The sequence below is a fragment of the Podarcis vaucheri genome (assembly GCF_965113315.1).
Source record: "Podarcis vaucheri genome assembly, chromosome: 3".
Classification (NCBI taxonomy): domain Eukaryota; kingdom Metazoa; phylum Chordata; class Lepidosauria; order Squamata; family Lacertidae; genus Podarcis; species Podarcis vaucheri.
In genome coordinates, this window is record NC_138761.1 from 61,537,532 (window position 1) to 61,555,811 (window position 18,280).

Here is an 18,280-nt window from a genome sequence, read left to right on the forward strand (position 1 = left end):
TTGAGGTAAAAAATAATAATTAAGTGACAGAGACCATTTATTGCCTGAAAAAAATACATATCTTTTATAATTAAGAACTAAACAGGGCACATAGACAAAAATAAATTGTAGTATGTACATACATTAAAAAGGATAAATAGCATATATATATATATATATATAGTAATACTGCAATACATGCCGTTGTGTATTTCAGGCCCAGAAGTTTCACCGTGCACATTAAAAGGATAAATAAGTGCTAATATAAGACAATTTTTAGTGTAAACAATGTCATAGGCTTACAATAAGCCAACATACTCAGGGCCAACATAATAAAGCACATATTGCCTCTCTCACCACCGTATACTATTTAAACTTAACTAAACATGTATTCACAAATACAATTACAAGATAGTATAAAAGTAGACAATTTGCTTCGCATTATTAACACACAACAAATACAGGCTGAAGGTTCCAAGGCCTTTCTATAATTTTCACAAGGTCCTTTATGGGGATGCTGTAGGGACACCTACGGAACGACCCTTCCCCACACAGGCACAGAGTCCACTGGCTGAGAGGTCCCTGAAGGGCATGACAGAGCTCTGGTTTCACCCGTTTGGTACATGGATATATCTTTTAGGGAATGGGAGATAAGAACATAAGACGAGCCGGCTGCGTCACAACAATGGCCCCTCAAGTACAACATCCTGTTCCCACTGTGGCCAACCAGATGCTTATGGCAAGTCCACAAGCAGGACCTGAGATCTGTATTCACCGTCCAGCCCTTTCCCCTCAACTCGGTCAAGCAGGCTGGACAAAGATGTAAGAAATGTGCACAGGCAGCCTCATTCCTCAGACTGTCCTGACACAATGCTAAAAGAGGAGAAACAAGGCTCTGTTATGTGGAATAGGTTCTCCCCACCCCCCATTTGAGGACACAGTGGTCACATAGGGAAGGGCCGTGCCCATACTAATATTCTCTGCACATAGTCCCAAACACAAAGGCAATGTAATACCCATATATTCTGTGGCCAGCAAATGATGTTGTCTATCAAAAAAAGTCTGCTCTTTCTGCCCTGGAATGGCCAACTACGAGAGTGCTGGCACATGGCAGGAGCATGAGGCTGTGCAGTTTAGAGGGAAAGTCTTGGCAAGTGACGAACAGCTTCTAGGTCTTATACTATGTACTCTGATCCAAGAATCTGTTAATGTAGCTGAAGCTATAAAGATAAAAAATAGACCCAAACTACTTGCTAAACTGCTTTATTGTTCACTTTCATTTCTGTTTGGCTTCAGAATTTGATTGTCAAGACTCGCAGCCTAAGCAAGGCTAGAAGTCAGCAATTCAGCCCCGACTTCAAAAACCAGATTTTTCAAAAGGCATTTCTATCTGCATCTTTTCATTACAATTTCACATATTGTCCTTCCTCTACATGTTTCTCAAATTAGTACATGATTATGGAGGACCATGATTTTCCTTTAAAAAAAATATATCTATGTTGCAATCCTGGACATAGTTGCACGCTCAAAAGTTCTGACCTCCTTCTACTGCCCAGCTCTGCTCAAGATTGTAGCCTCAATGCACTTTTAAAAAGCATGACAGTCATATTTTATTATTATTATTATTTAAAAGCCTATGAATCCAGCTAGGACTAATTACTGGCAAATTCACTGGCACTGCACTTTATTGTAAGCCCTGTTTATGAAGAGAGAACTTTATATTCTCCACTTGGTTATGAAAAGTTGAGGATTCTGGAACGGTACACACAGAATTGCTCACATTCTTGGATTTGCACTTTTAAGAAGTTATCCAATACCCCCATATAGCATTAGGTTAATTTCACCCTAACATTATTCTATTGGCTGACAGGTAGGGACTCTCTTCTGTCTGTTTCTAGCCTACATGAAAGTGGATTCTTACTACTTCCTGGCAACAATTAGCCTCAGTTTTTTTTTTCCCTAGCCAAAAAAAGGTATAATTTACTCTGAATAAGATGACCTCAATACCATTTCCTCTCTTATTATGCAACTGCTTTCACATTCCTTCCAGGATCTCTCTTAGATTCATCACTTTTGTCAAATGTGGAGGCCACATTGTTCAATGACTTCAGGTTAAACGGCTGCAGACATTTCAGTTGCAGTGCACTCTTGAGATGCTGTGCTCTCCCCATGTTGGAAGTTTGTGTCTGGATTGCAGGATATTTTCAAACACTTATGGACGGTGAAACCTGCAGTAGATAAAAAGAAAAATAAGCCTTTTTTTCAAAATCTCTCTCCCTGTTCCTGGAGATTTAGCATGGGTCCAAATATCTGTAAAAGCCAAAACATTCAAATTCTGTTTTCTTTGTATATGACTTGAATCTGTATTTCAAGCTTGTTTAAGACTGAACTGAGCAACATGGATATAAAATGCCTGCTAAATGTTTAAATCTCCATGACTGACAATGTAAACGCTTGCTTCTTGGCTCTCTGTGGGCTGCTGGATCTGGAATAACGTTCTAATAATTACAGAGATTGAAAGGATGAAAGTTGAATGGACATTTGTGGAAGACAGAAGGCTTAAAACTTGTGATTAATTTTGACCTCTTAAAACTCAGGGGAAGAGATGTTGATGGCAATCCTTTATTTAGATTACATTTAGAATGGTTTGGTAATCCTTTTTAATTTAACAGCAGGATGCCTTCCCACTTTGCCTATTACTTTAAATTTGGGGATTGGCAATTGCTTTGGAGATGGGGGAGAAAGCACTTTGCATTTCCTGTCTCTTACATACTAGAAATAGAGCTTTTTGCCTTGCTGCATGAGTTGGAAAGAAAAGCAATGTTTTTAGGGAACAGGAGGTGCAAAAGCCTTGTGCTTTGATCATGTCAGAAGCCACTCTCAGAAACACAGACAAAATGGGCTTCTGTAATGCCTACATTTAAAGCAGTCCATCAGAGGAACCACTTTGTAAGGTATTTAGAATCTTCTCCTGTCTTTAGTATATTTTATGCGTTTATTTGAGACATTTAGCACATAGTGACTTGGCATGCCCCACTGGAAAAACAAACTGAACGGGTGGTATGCCAGTATCAGCCACCACTGAAAGTTACAGCGATGTGCAAAATTGTTCATGCGCCAAAGAAATATGCTGAAAAGCAGCAGAATGAAGCTAGCATTCCAAAATGCAACTTGCCTACTACTGGTACAGAGTTAATGCTGCAGCCCTATGTGCTAAGTACGGTCGTACCTTGGTTCTCAAACGCCTTGGTGCTCATACGTTTTGGCTCCCAAACGCCACAAACCCAGAAGTGTGTGTTCCAGTTTGCGAACTTTTTTGGAAGCCGGAAATCCAACGTGGCTTCCGATTGAGTGCAGGAAGCTCCTGCAGCCAACCGGAAGCTGCGCCTTGGTTTTTGAGCGGTTTGGGGAGTCGAACGGACTCCCGGAATGAATTAAGTTTGAGAACCATGGTGTGACTGTAATGGTACACAGAGCACAGTTGGACAAGGCAGTATGGCAGGCCAGACATGATCAACTTCCCTCTTCATAATGGGCTCTGCTGTTGCTATATTCAAATAAGCTATTCATTCCAAAAAGATAACTACAGCCAGAAATTTCTGAAGGGTTCTCCCCAACCCAACACAAGCCCTCCCCTGCCCCAGCTTTAAGTGAAGTTTGTATGTGCTACATCAGTGAAAGCAGAGGCAGGGGCAAAAAACTGTAGATAAATGCAAAGCTATAAAGCTGGCTTTTATTTGTCAGGAAAAGAAGTGAAACAAAGCAGATGAACTTTGCCAGGATGCTGATAGCTCATAAAATCATAAAAAAGTTATCCATGTTCCTGGTTGTGTGTAATAATTTCTGCCAAGACAAGGAGGACACTGTGCAGGTAGCCCAATACCTCAAGCCCCATTGCCACAATCTTTGCACCAAGAAATCAAGGACTAGGCTGAGGTGCGGGTTTTTGCTGCATCAGGGCCAGATCTAGAAATCCTTCCACACTTAAAAGATCATTATTTTCAAACAATGGCAAATGACATACTTGCCTGGTGACCTTTTAAAACAAATGTCACCTGGCAGCCATATGTGGCAGGGTGTGAGGGACTCAATAAGCTGCTTTTCATGCTTACCTGAGACTTCACAAGGGTGTGTGTGTTCAAGCACCAGGCAGGCTATAACATATTGCTAATAGCCTGTGTTCAACAGGGTGAACCACAGGTTGTAAACCTGGTATATAAGGAACCTAGTAAGGTATCAGAAAATATTGCTTCTGAAAATTGAAATACAATCTGGGGGTTTGTATTTCAATCTGGGGTTGAACCCCCAAGTTTCCTTACCTTGTAAACTGCCGACTCTCTTCATGTACTTCCATTTCGGTGCTTTTAAATTCATTTAATTCTTTCCTTATTGCTGCCTAGTTTAAAAAACAAAGTATGAGATAAGACTACACACACACACACACACACACACACACACACAAAATGTAATAATGTAATGAATATATATTTTATGTAATGTATTCACCATTCTGGAAAGAGCAAAGTATTATTTTGTGTCTAGCCCATTTTTATGTCATAACATATACAGTTAAACTTCTGTTCTCTTCATATCTCAGTGCAACCCCATATTTCGTCAGTATGAATATTATACCATGTAAAATTGTACACCATGATGTTTTAAGTGTAACTAAAACGACAGACCCACCCCCGAACCGACAGGTGAAATCCAAGACCTAATCCAGAAAGAGACCCCCAAACCCCACTTTAGATTTTACATCTATGGACTTGTTGCTGAATAGCTGCAATTCAGGGCTTCTTCACATGTTCCACTTACATGGTAGTGTTTGATGATCTTGCTCTTATGTCAGTTCTTTTACAATACACAAATACTCATGTCTATTTAAAAAAATGCACACCACTGATCTGCTCTCACAACCTCAGCACACCCACATTCTTAGGTGTGTTTCACAAGACACAGGAAATGACATACAAAAGGCCCTGCTATGTTGTCTCAGCTCAAAGTCAATTTTTTTCTTCCCATCTTCTTTATCTAAAACAGTATTTATGGTTCATAAGATAATTCCAATAGAAAATGGCTCTAGCTACAAAGAGTGCTGGGAATAGAGGTCTTGCAGCGGTAGAGCAGAAAGGGAACCACCACCTGTTTAATGGGCACCCACAAAGTGATTATAGCAGAATACAGTTCTAGTCTAGTGGATGACTAGACTTCATGCATAGCAATTGCAAAGAACTGCAGGATTCCTGTCTTTCTTGACGGAGGACAAGATATGAGGCATGTAAGATGACTAATGCTTCCTGTCTAGAAATTAGCTTCTATTTCAGTTTTCTGTAACATCAGGTGAAATATTTGGACATTCTAGGCCTTTGTTTTCATGTGGCAGATCATTAAAAAGCAAAGTAGCCATTCAGTGTACTTTACAAATGAGAGTTGACATATAAAAAGAAAGACTAATCACTTTGCTATCTCTTCATTTATTCCATAGTAATTTTCTAAAAAGGCTAGCTATCTGCGTACAGCTATTACCACAAATACTTTTATGATAATCACTGCCTTTCACCCCCATCGCTCCATGAAGGTCATAGCTACTCTATGCTTGCATTTTGTTTTTTGAAAACACCATTAATATCTCTCAATAATCCTTTATAAAAGGCATCTCATTAGAAGTAGAAATCTTTCAATGCAGGACAGAATTGCAGCATGAAACAATTATTATGCTGTGTCACCACAATGATATATCTCTAACCGCAGTCTCCTGTTTCAGAAGAGGATTATCTTGCTTAATTCTCATAGTGATGCTGAAGCATAAGAGTTATGCAATAGCAAATGAAGTGTTAAGTACCAGAAGAGATATCTCCTAATTTAGCAATATTAGGCCAGAATTAGAGACCTCCTCTCATATTCCCCTCAATACAGTCATGTGCGATTGGGAACCTTGACCCGACCAGGGTTTCTGACCACATATACAGGCCTTACATGTATAGAGTTGCATATGTTAAAGGTAAAAGACCTTACTCACAACCCAATACCTAGTGGGGCCAAGTGGGTGCAACATGGTGATTAAAAGCTGTGGGGTTTAGGTATCAGCACCTAAATAGAATTTACATTCTCCCTTTTCCGACGGTGATGTTCAGTAATGCGAAACTGTCAGAGAATGAAGTGGAGCAAGGCACTGGAAACTTGCAACATGGTGACGTCACATCATGAGTTTTATGTTACTGAACATTAGGTGTGGGGAGAGGAAGTGAAGGTGGAGATGCCAGGCTGCCTAGTTCCAAACTTAGTAGCAAGAATTTCCTCCCTGGAATGCTGGAAGATGCGGGAGAGGAATGAAGGCTGCAGGCACCTTGAGCTATGATTTAAAGCAGGCATAGGCAAACTTGGCCCTCCAGATGTTTTGGGACTACAACTCCCATGATCCCTAGCTAACAGGCCCAGTGGTCAGGGATGGTGGGAATTGTAGTCTCAAAACATCTGGAGGGCCGAGTTTGCCTATGCCTGCTTTAAAGCAATAGTAGGGAATCTTTTTCAGCTGCAGGGCTGCATTCCCTTCTAGGCAACATTCTGGGGGTACATTCCCCACCAGTGATGTGTAGGGCCAGAAGAAAAAGTGGACAGAGCAATGATAGCAACGTTTACCTTTGTACAGTAGACTAATTTCTGCACACATTGAATCATTCCTCTTTATCCTCCAACTAGAAAAAAAATAGTTGAGGGAGCTCAAAGATAACATTCCACCTAAGAAGGGTGTGAAATAAGGCTGGGGCTGGGGCCTAGGATGAGAGGATATGGCTTGAAGAGAACTCCCAGCGCCTGACAGGGAGAGTCCCTGGGCCAAAGGAGAAAACTGGACCACTACATCTGGTCGGTGTATTTTTCCTTCTAGATGGATGTGCGCTATCCATGGGTACATACATATATTTGGAAGCAACCTCTGCTGCAGGAATTAGCAGAAGTTTCTGCCGGAAAATATAAGGACAAAGAAAATTTCTGAGATACAGAAACAAAATTGCATTTATAATCCATATTTGTCTCTTGCCTTGTCTGCAGGGGTTAACCTTGCCCAGGGCTTGTCAGCACGACGATCATAATCTGGAGAATCTGTTACTTCCACATACTCATTAAAACGCAGGATTCTTCTTGCTTGCAGCTCAGCCACTGTTGGTCTCAGACTGAGCTGTAAAAGAAGGCTAGGTGAACAAACCAAAGGAAAGCAGAGCAAGGACTAATGTTGGAAAAGACACACCCTGCAGATAAGCAGCACCCAATTTGTTATCAGGGTACCCAACTTTTCATGTTGGTGACACATTATTTAGACATGCATCATTCCACGACACAGTAATTCAGTTTTCCTAGAAAACCAGTGGACTACCAGCTCCCGTTCCAGCCCCGGGAGGAGCATGGGGAGCGTTCGCACAGCACACCTACACACAGCAGTCGACACACCAACATGTCAAGCATGACACACGGTTTGGAAATCTCTGGGTTACAGAAGACATTTTGCGTACCTTTCTGCTGAGACTGCGCTTCAATTCTCTTTTAGCTTCTTGTTCCTCTTCTTCATTCTTTTCTGTTTTTAGATGAAAGAGAGAAAAGGTAGGAATATTTAAAAGGAATGTTAACTACTGTATAGCACTAGGCTGGTTTGAGTACAAATGCTTTCAGCTTTATTCCTAACTCATTCTGGTTTCCTCCCCTTTTTACTTCTCAGCATGTTACAGTCACTGTCCCAGATGAGGAACAGTAGATGGGAAGCCTTCATTATTACCAATCAAAGTAGAGAGAGCAAGAAACCCAAAGAAGCAATGGTCAAACTGAATGTGCCATGAATAACCTTAGGCAAAGTGGTTGCTTTCAGACATCCTGAGTAACAAGCATCCATCCTGATTTGTTTGAGGGGAGCTGATGTTGTATCAGAGTCAGTGTTATTCCACATTTTTCTAGTATATCTCCCCATCACTTTCCTTATTGAAAAAAGTCCAGTCTTCGGGGGAAGCAGGTTTTTGCACAAGACCTCCCAATCCACTATAATTGGGAGCCCTGAATTTGCTGGCATATGAATGAATTCCACCTGAATATACCAACAATCTGGAAGCACCAATCCTGTAAGGTATGCTCATAGACCTTCATCTTGATCTGCCAGCACCCCTTTTTATATAGTACCATGCTACCTTCCTGTTTATTTAATTTCACAGGATTTTTGTCCACCTGACTGACTGTTGGTCGCACACAGTTCAGTTTTGTGCTCTAATGTAACCCAACAGCATAAAACTGAATTTTCCATCATGTCCTCTGGGGATTAGTTATGTTTATATAACTTTGTAGGCTTGCTAAGGAAATGAAAAAGAAAAGACAAACAGAGCTCTGGGATACTGGAATGCTACAGAAAGCAGATTCTGTCTGCTGGTTTTACATGTAGTGATAATCATTAATATTCTTCAGCTGGCACATAGAGCTATGACATGTTTCTAGAAAGCTCGTTTTGGCAAGATGGCAAAGCCTACAGACATTAAGGCTCCAGATCTGCAATTTGCTAGATATACAATGGGTATTAATGAAACTCGGTGCTAAGAAGATATTTAACCTTCTTGCTGTCATGCAAACTGCAAACTAGTTGCATAGGCAATATGCCATGGTCACAAAACAAGATGTTTGATTCAAGCAGCTCTACAATGTTATAAGCTATCTTCATTCACCTGTCATGGCTCAAAATTCTGGGAATGTCTCTAAATTCATTTGACCCAGATTTCAGGTTGGCATCTGATATGATCATGCACTATCTTAGTCTCCAAGAAAAAGAAATTATTTATACATATCACACACACACACACACACACACACACACACTGCTTTGCTTACGTCTTAGGATGTTTCTCTGTTCTAGTTCTTCTGAAGTAGGCCTCTGGCTAAGCCTCCTGCAAAAAAGGGGAAAAAATGAAAATAATGCAGATTTTCAGTCACTAAGACAGAGAACTGAAATGCAACAGCTAAATTTATTTTCAAACCAAAAATTTCAAATGCCAGTTTATACTAATGGTGGCTGTATCAAATGTGTTGCTGAATGGGGTTAACATGGGTTTGGAAATAGATGCTTATCAAGTCACATTTAACCTTTCACAAGATCAGCTATGTATCTGAATTTTTTTATTTCATAAAATGTATATAACTGCTTGATTGTTCAAAAACAATCCTCAATATCATAAAGCAAATAATCCATTAAGTAATAGTGGGAGACACTCATTTTTTTCACCATCCTCAGGCAATGCAAGAGGGAATCTGCTCAGATGATGCAAGAAGAAAATAAAAGGCTAGATTTCAGGCAAAAGAAACATGCTCAGTTAAAGCAAAATGCTTTTTATGTCAAGTAACTTCAGAAGTAGTACATAAAAGTTGTATCAATGTAAGATGTGAGTTGATCAGAAAAATTACCCAACAAGATGTCTGAAGTTCAGATTTTTCAAGCCAGCTAAGTACTTGTCATATAACAAAACGAAGCAGCAACCACCTGCAGTTAAAATGATTCATACCTGAAATGCTATTTGTTTGTTTTGCTTTATGTATTTGGCCTAGCTTCTATCCAAAACACATGAGTAAGCAGGATGGGAATGCGACCAAGATATCAGTGATTAACAGCTGTATTATTTTTGTTGCGGCTTTGTGTGGGGAAGTGTTGAACAATAGCAAATTCCTTCTACTGAAAACAAATAAAGTCAGATCTGGTGTCAGAGCTGTAGTGGGTTCATAATTATGAAGTGTGATTTATTTTATAATGTTAGGACATGCCTCAGCTCACAGAACAGGAAAACATCTGGGTCAGACCCCAGACCTGCCTCTATTCTCTCTTCCCACCTCCCAAAATGTGCTCAGATGACAACTGATACCTCACTAGCTTTGTGCCAATCTGATGTCTGATTTCCTGCCTCTCCTCTTCAGATGTTCTCGGCAAGATGTTTTTGTCTTCCAGTTCTTTTTTCGATGGCCTGTTGCCAAGTTTGATTGCAAGAGTATCCCTACGCCGTATTTTGCTTGCTAAAGAGCCTGGGATGGAATGGAAGAAGAGGATAAAGGGAGGGAGAGGTTCATTGATTCATTCATATTTGGGCTTAAACATGCCAAATCCCATCAAAAAGCTTTTTAATGCAACCCATGAACACCTTCTATCTTTGCATTCTTTCAATGGAGGAATTTTAATTAGCATCTGAAGCAAAATACTTTTGACTTACTTCATGCCCACAAGAATTTGAATAACTTAGAAAATAACAACCTGCCTGCTAGGGCGCAGTCAGAAAGTTCACAAACTTTCCCCAGTGCCTATGAAATAACTTGATATAAAATCTCAGCTTTAGCAACTTGCTGCATAGTAAGAATGCAGTTTCAGTTCTCTCATTAACACATTTGCATATTTTTTTAAAAGATTGTCCTCAACAATAATCAACAAGCAATTATTTCTAAACAAATATATAGCATGCATTTATTATTATGTATTTATCACACTGGTTTTTTTTTTAAAGTTATTTTAGTGGTCTCAGACAAATCCAGAACAACAAGTTTCTGGATGATGATAATATGTACTCAAAAAACAAATGGAACAAATCAAAACCCTTTGACCCCTACGTACATTGATTTATTTAAGTGGCATGTATACTGAATTTATTATTTAAGATATATTTATGCCCATCATTTGCCAAAATAGTCTTCTAGGATAATACTAAGAGTCTTCTAGGATAATACTAAAAGACAAGATACAATACATAAATAACAATGTAAAATAGACAGGACATCAACAAGTAAAGCCCTCAATAAAGCATTAAAGGGACCCCTGACCATTAGGTCCAGTTGTGGCTCTGGGGTTGTGGCGCTCATCTTGCTTTACTGGCTGAGGGAGCTGGCGTACAGCTTCCGGATCATGTGGCCAGTATGACTAAGCCGCTTCTGGCAAACCACAGCAGCGCACGGAAACGCCGTTTACTTTCCCGCCGGAGCGGTACCTATTTATCTACTTGCACTTTGACGTGCTTTTGAACTGCTAGGTTGGCAGGAGCAGGGACCGAGCAACAGGAGCTCATCCCGTCGTGGGGATTCGAACCACCGACCTTCTGATCGGCAAGACCTAGGCTCTGTGGTTTAACCCACACCGCCACCCGCGTCCCCCAATAAAGCATTAGGAAAAGGCAATTAATAGGATTCTCAGATACCACTAAGAGCCAATAAAGGCCCAGGCATATTAACCTGGTATCAAAATGACCTATATGTGGAAAAAAACTATAATTTGAGTGCCTATTCTGGGCCAGCACCTGGTTCGAGTGTCCTCTGCTCCAACCTCCTGACCACCTTGTTACTTCTGCCCATGAACTTGCAGGAGGGCAGCAAAAACAAGGGCTGCCAAGCACCCGGGTACTGGAGAAGTGTTAGGCCAAGCAGTTGCAGCCACCACAATGTTAACTTTCCCCAAATGCCTCTGGCCCACATATTTGGGGGAATATGTATCCCCCAGATACATTTGGGGGAAATGAAGTTGGTGATGGCTGCAGCTGCCTCACACAGGCATGTCTTTCTTCATGCTCATTAAAAAAATTATTTTTAAAAAATGTGTAAAATTGCAATTAGATTAAATGAAAGTTCACAGAACACGAGGCTTCTGTATGAAATGGAGTACCTGATTTGACCTGGGAAGAGGTCCAAAGGAGCAATTTCAGCAGACACATCTTTGCTGAAACCTGAGAGAGATCTGGAGGACTTTTGTCTGGGAATATAAACCAGCTTCCCCACCCCACATCTCTGACCTTCAACATTAGCAGTATGCTACAATGCAAGACTGCTGCAAGTCACTCTCTATCAGCACAGTCCCTCAACCTGCGATAACGGTATAATAGCGTGCTACACTATAAGCTTCATGCGCCTGCACATACATCCTGCTGCAACTGGTACTGTGCCATCACCTCTGCAGTTCCAACAACTGAAGTAAGCAAGGTGGTATTCCTTAACTACGTAGACTTTTGCCTGGGTAACAGTTTGACTTGATGGAGGATCCCAAATAAAGTGGAACTTGACTCTTCTGACAAGGCGGTATAATTCTCTGCTCAACAAGTATGTTTCCCTCCCCCTTGTAAACATGGCTTAATGGCTTACTTTCACTACCATCATCATCATCTTCATCATCATCTGTGTAGAGTATTGGCCCATCTGAATCAGAGTCACTGGTGTGATTCTCTTTGTAGCTCTCACTTTCTGGAGTGTTTAGGGCTTCAGAAGGTTCATCTGTTGTGGCAGGACTTGGTTGGTCAGGGCTCTCTTTTTCCTGATCTTCTTTGGTAACAGAACTGTAGATCCACAGGGGAGGGGGGAAAAACCTGTAGTACTTGACATAAACACTACAGAAACATGACACTGAGGCTGTTTACATGCGTGCAAACCTTAGGAAAAGGCTGTGTTCAGACATAACGCTAAGCCACAGCTTGTTTTAACTGTGGTATGTTGACCAGCAGAGTAACTGTGCCTTGTTTTGCATCATGTTAGTTTAATTTTCTAGCTGCTTTTGCTTCGCATTTCTGGAACTATGTAAGAATTAAACAGGACATTGGGTTTGGACATAACAAAAAACCATGGTTGATGCAAGCAGAGATTCATAAACCAACTTCAAGCCATGGTTTCACATTCTGCTTTGCTGGCCACAAACCATTGGCTGATGTGGGTTCAAACATACAAATAAATCACAATTAATCTATACAGACCATGGCACAAGCCAGGACACTATGTCAAGCCAGCAGACTTTTAGAAAACAGTAACCAGAACTTAAACCTAAAAATGAGTTGTGTCTACAAAGCACACAGAAGGGGGAGATAATAAAACAACGCTATGTAGATTAGGCTAGAATCTATCATGAACCAAGACTTCTGCTTGGTGTTACAAATGGAGAAAGGAGGATACTAGAACAGTTGAGGATAAGTGTAACATAGCACATATCCAACATGTACCTACCTATGCAGACATTATGGGAAGTATAGGTAGCTTAATTAATATATTTAGAACTCCACTTGTACAGAGCTTTGGATTCCTTAAAAGGTCAGCTATTTATAAATGGATTGCAAATTTGTAGCTCAGACAAACTATGCAGACAAATTTTAAAATATGCAGATCGTGGGCAAAATAATGTAATGCCAAATAATGGTTTCTCCATCCTTTGGGCCATGCAAGCCACCCCTGGTTTGAATGTGGCTTCCAATTCTGGTTTAAAGGCAAACTGTAGTGTGTTCCCAGTTTGCCTGGTTTGGATACAATAGCAAACTATGGTTTGCTGCAAACCTGGCAGTCAGTGAGAAAACTGAAGGAAAAGAGAGAGCTTGTGAGCTCCATGTTTTGGTGGACTTTCTTTCGTTGGAAGTTTTTAAGCAGACTTTGGGTGGCCATCTAGCATGGATGCTTTAGCTGAGATTCTTGCACTGCATGAGGCTGGACTAGATAACCCTCGGGTCTCCTTCCAATTCTGCAATTCTATGATTCTATAATCACTCCAGGGGAAAGTATTTTTCTGGGTGAAATACTTGATTAGTTTCTAAATGGCATCCTGGCCTTATGCTGCGGAATTGATTTTAAGTACATAATGAGAGTTTTATTTATGCAAGATCTGGAATATATATATATATATATATATAGGAGCACAGATAAATAGAAAGAGCTTTAGATTAGAAAGGAACATGGCACAGCTTAGCCCTTTTCTAAAGGAATATTCATTTATTTCATTGTTGCACAGCAGAGCACCAGGCAAAATGCAAGATCCCAATACCAGGTTTCAGTAAACAAGGTGAAGCAAAGCTGTTTTCAAGAAGCAAAGCTTGCTACTGGATAGAAGCATTACCAAGGACAGCTCCTTCTGAAATTGTCCTAAGAATGCAGGCAGCCTCAGAAATGGGGCCATGTCTACCATACTACACCATGTTGGAACAATGAAGTCATTCTAAAACAGAACTCTGAGCCTCATGATATATTCACTCAACCAGAACCATGGATTTTTTTTTTAACAACTCTTAGGAATGAACAAAGAATATGAATAGCATATCTCCAAATAAATGGTGAGCTGTAATTTTGGAGCCCTATTTGTAGACTTTCAAATATATATTTGAAACTCAAAGCAGTCTAACCAAGTTATTTTATATGCTTGGCAATTTTGCTAAAGCTTTTATTTTGAAAGTTTCTTGTGTATTTTTTTAAATAAATGAATTGCATAAAATCCTGGCTCCCTCTCTTTCACTTCTGCTTGAGGTTATGAAAATATAATTAAAGAAAGAGAGAGAAAATTAGCAAAACCTTTCCGAGTTTCAAAGCATAGTTCAAACTTTAGGTATAGGAAAGCCTATCTAAATCACTCCACCATCTCCCTAAATACTACTCATGAGCTACCTGAGAGCATGTGGTCTTACCATTCTGTGTCTTCTCCCTCAGTATCCAGGCTATTGTCTAGGACAGCACTGCTTGAAGAGCTTTCACTATCTGCTTCAGTTTTCATGTGAAGATCGTTAGAATCTGTGCCAGGGACAGACGGAGCTATTTCAGTGCTAACTGGCACATCTTGTGTGTCTGAGAAACCAGGGGGCTGAGAGCCTGGATACAGAGATGGGATGAAGGGAGGAGGGGGTGGTGGCGGAACAGCAGGAGGGGGAGGGACAGTAGCTGTGCTTGGCTGCGTTGTGTCTCTAGCTTCAGAAATAACAGAGAGAGGCTCTTCTGGTTTAGAGTTTTCCACCTTTGCTTCTGAGTTGCCTACTACTGTGTTTGAGGTGGAAGAAATGTCCCCATCAGCAGATGTTCGCACCGTCACCTGCTTTCCATGCTTCTTCTTGTCTCTGGGTGTCCCTGTGCCTGTTTTGCTTGACGTCGGCTCTTTAGAGGTTTTAGGGCGAGATGATGTGGATGAAGGAGATGACGACGGTGCCTTGGAAGTGTGCACTTTTTTTACGTGCGAGGAACTAGCTGAAATGGGAGAGAACATACATGTCATCATTGCAGAAATGGTTTCCTAAACACTTTTTTTTTTGCGGTCAACATACGTTATGTTTCTGCAATGGGGTTCCACCCTATTACTGGAAAATCTGAAGCTAAACAAGCAGTATTGGCAACTCTGAAGTGTAATAAGTACATAGTTATTTACAGAGCTAGGGGACACATTTGACAGTAGTTAAACAAGAGATCTGACTGCTGGTTCACGTCCTTTCTTCCTTCCCCTGCCCATCTTGTACCAGCTTTAAGCATTATATTAGCCCAGTTTGCACACCATAGTAAACTATAGTTGATTATTTACCATGATTACGCCTTGCATGAATGTTTTGCTCTTCCCCATGAGTGCATGGAGGTTAAGAAACACCAGATCCTTGGCTTAGTGTTACATCCAAACTAGGGATATAAACGTAGGAAGGTGCCTTTCACTGATTCATATTGTTGGTCCATCTAGTTCAGTATTGTCTATACTGACAGGCAGAAGCACTCCAGGGGTTCAGGCAAGACTCTTCTACATGCAAATCAGATGCTCTACTATCGAGCTATGAACCTTTCCCACAAGGTGAGTAATGATTAGTAAGCCAAAAGGAAACCTTGGCTAGTCATCAATCATGGCTAGTCATCATCAATCATGCTCCGTGGCTTGGAGCAAACCAAACCACAATCCTTGGTTCAGAAGCAACACTGATTTTGTTCTCCCCAGCACAGGCAGGGAGGGGCAAAGTGGATGTAACTGTCTCATGCACAGCAAGTCCTGTTTCAAGGCTTGCCAAACACTTCCACGGGTACCAAAATTAGCTGTGGCCAAGGCTAATGAGAATTCTTGCTTAATATGAAACAATGGGTTGATGTCTGCTAACATTGATAATGTTGGAATACTTAGATGTAGTTATTATTTTTATTTATTAAATTTGTGTACTGCCCTTCATCTGAAGATCTCAGGGCAGTTCGCAGCATAAAAGGCCAGGGGTATGAATTTGTGAAAGGTTACACAGCTTACTCCCTGTTGCTTAGCCATAAAAAAAGGATTGGGATCAATCATCAGCCCACTGGAAGATGGAAGGAGGGGTCCAAAGAACAGTGGGAAAATTTCATCTCACACATTCTCTGGTAAGAAAAAGTTGGACTTCTTTTTGCTTGTTTTTAGAAGTCCCCTTTCTTTCTTTTTACAACTTATAACAAAACCAATAAACTCCCTAAGCACACCACCCAACACTTTCAGATCTGGTGTAAAGTACTGCATTCCTGGGGTGCCACGAGCAGCTCAAATCCCTGCTACTGCTGAAACAAAATGCTAATCACATGCTGCCTGTTACTGTGCCTCTAAGATCAGGCGTGGGCAATTTGCCTCTGCATTTCACAGGCTTTTTCAATGTTATCTGCCATCCTTGGAAACTTAATGTTAGAAAAGGTTTCACAAACTCATTATTGCTAAGGTATTTTTGAAATATTGGGAGAGGGAGGAAATCAGAATAGAAGCAAGTAAAGAGAATCCAGCCTTCACAGCTGCATGATTTCCAAGTCCTTGTATAAAGACTTTCAGATGCTAAACAATTACAAGTCGCTATTTACAAAAGCACACTTTGGAAAAACAACCACTGGGCATTTTAAAGGCTACATGTGTACACAGCTATATCCACCAACGGCATTTGGGTAGTGGTCATTATAAAGGCGACATGCAGTCATTAACCCCACAACCCTTAGCTTCATCATATATTCTTAGTTTAGCTGTCAATACTGACCAATCCTTTGGGGGGTTTTCTTTTGGTTTTTTGTTCTTTTGTTTTCAAATCAGCCTCGCTATCCAGGAGGGCTAGCAATGTACATTTATTCTAACCAACAATTTTCAAAATTTTAATAACAGAGCATGATAACCACGAAGTTTGCTCTACACTGGGCTGTGTGTTGCCCAGCCACGCATTACAACACCCAAGTCTTATTATCGTCAGATGCAAAGCCAACAACTGTCATCTGCCTGTTTCCATGATGCTGTAGCGCTTGTTCAGCTGAATGCACGCTAATGTCTGGAAGTTGCTGCTCCCTGTACTTTTAATGCCAGTGGCTGTGGCAAGGAAGCATAGCCAGTGGCATTTATTCAGCAGTAGAGTGCATTAGAAAACAAAGTCAGTGAAGAGTTAGCTACTGACAATACACACACTGTATTAGTATTTCTGACATCGAAAGCAAGCAGTAAGCTCCACAAATCCAAAGCTGGGCACCCGTATGTTAATACCCACAGCATGCATTACGGAATGACCAACCCGTGTATTACTCACCAGCTTCTCGGTTTGCACCGCGGCTTGTTGGCTTGGCAGGCGGTGCAGAGGCCTGCTTGGCAGGGGCCTTGCCCTTTTTTTTAGCATGTGGCACTTCGTTAGTCTTATGGCTAGTGGCAGCAGCAGTAGCATTTTTTGGAGGTATGGTTGCTTTTTTAGCTTTAGGCTTAGATTTAGGAGGTGGCGGTGGTGGGGCACGGGGTGCCGATGTTTCTGAACCTTTAGGAAGAGGTTTCTCTATGGATGAGAAAGTGAACAGAAAGCAACTGACAAACAGACGACAACTGGCAGGATGCCAAACAAACAAACAAACAAACAAACACATCTCTCCAAACTGCTCCACCTCTTGAGAATCAGGAATATTTCTGATTTATTTATTTATTTAAAGAAAGGAATTGCAGCCAAATTATATCAAGTCTGTCTAGTACATCTCCGAGGTCCGTCATGCGGCCCAGAGAGGCTCTCAAAATGCAGAAACAAGGGAACAGCTTTAAAAAAATAATTCAGTTCCCACTGAAGGAGGATAGTGTCATTACAATCATTTCAGAGATACTTCTCAAGCAACCAAAGCTCAATTTATTCCAATTCACCAGACCATATTTGGATCTCTACCCCATTCTCAAGAGATAAACAGTGTTATTATTAGAAATAATTAGTATGTAAAAACCAACAGTATGTGAGACAAGTAAATACAGTTGTGCGTGTCACATTTGACCAGGGCTGCCAAGAGACAGGTACAGGGGTTACTGAAATAGCAAGATCACAGCTAGCAGGAACCCCAGACTCTGAGTTTTCATTTTTTTTAAAGCAAGGGTCTCTAGCTCTCCTAGAAAGTAAGTTATGAAGTAAATATGCAGGCACCCTTCTAAGTGACTTCTTTGAGATAAGGCAGCCTTGCTGCTCCTGCCTTTCAATGTCCGTGGCCAATCAGTGAAGTAACAGCTGTAATTGACACTGGGCAACAGGAATCTCTAGGATCCTAAGGAGCTGTTGTTCTCCCCTCCTCTTTAGTACACTTTTCCCAGCTTCTGTCT

The 18,280-nt window shown here is 40.9% G+C and overlaps 1 protein-coding gene across 4 annotated transcripts in view; it reads right to left on the reverse strand.

Moving 5' to 3' along the window:
- PHACTR2 (phosphatase and actin regulator 2) overlaps positions 1-18,280 on the reverse strand; it is a 94,464-nt gene continuing 76,184 nt past the window's right edge. For all 4 annotated transcript variants that reach the window (XM_082215928.1, XM_082215930.1, XM_082215929.1 and 1 more), the window contains 9 exons: positions 17,247-17,483; positions 14,397-14,946; positions 12,109-12,299; positions 9,861-10,017; positions 8,839-8,894; positions 7,488-7,549; positions 7,019-7,156; positions 4,299-4,375; positions 1-2,207 (listed from right to left, as the gene is read on the reverse strand). In XM_082215928.1, the coding sequence (XP_082072054.1) occupies positions 2,192-2,207; positions 4,299-4,375; positions 7,019-7,156; positions 7,488-7,549; positions 8,839-8,894; positions 9,861-10,017; positions 12,109-12,299; positions 14,397-14,946; positions 17,247-17,483 (1,484 nt within the window). In that variant the 3' untranslated portion in view covers positions 1-2,191. The remainder of the gene's footprint in view (positions 2,208-4,298; positions 4,376-7,018; positions 7,157-7,487; positions 7,550-8,838; positions 8,895-9,860; positions 10,018-12,108; positions 12,300-14,396; positions 14,947-17,246; positions 17,484-18,280) is intronic.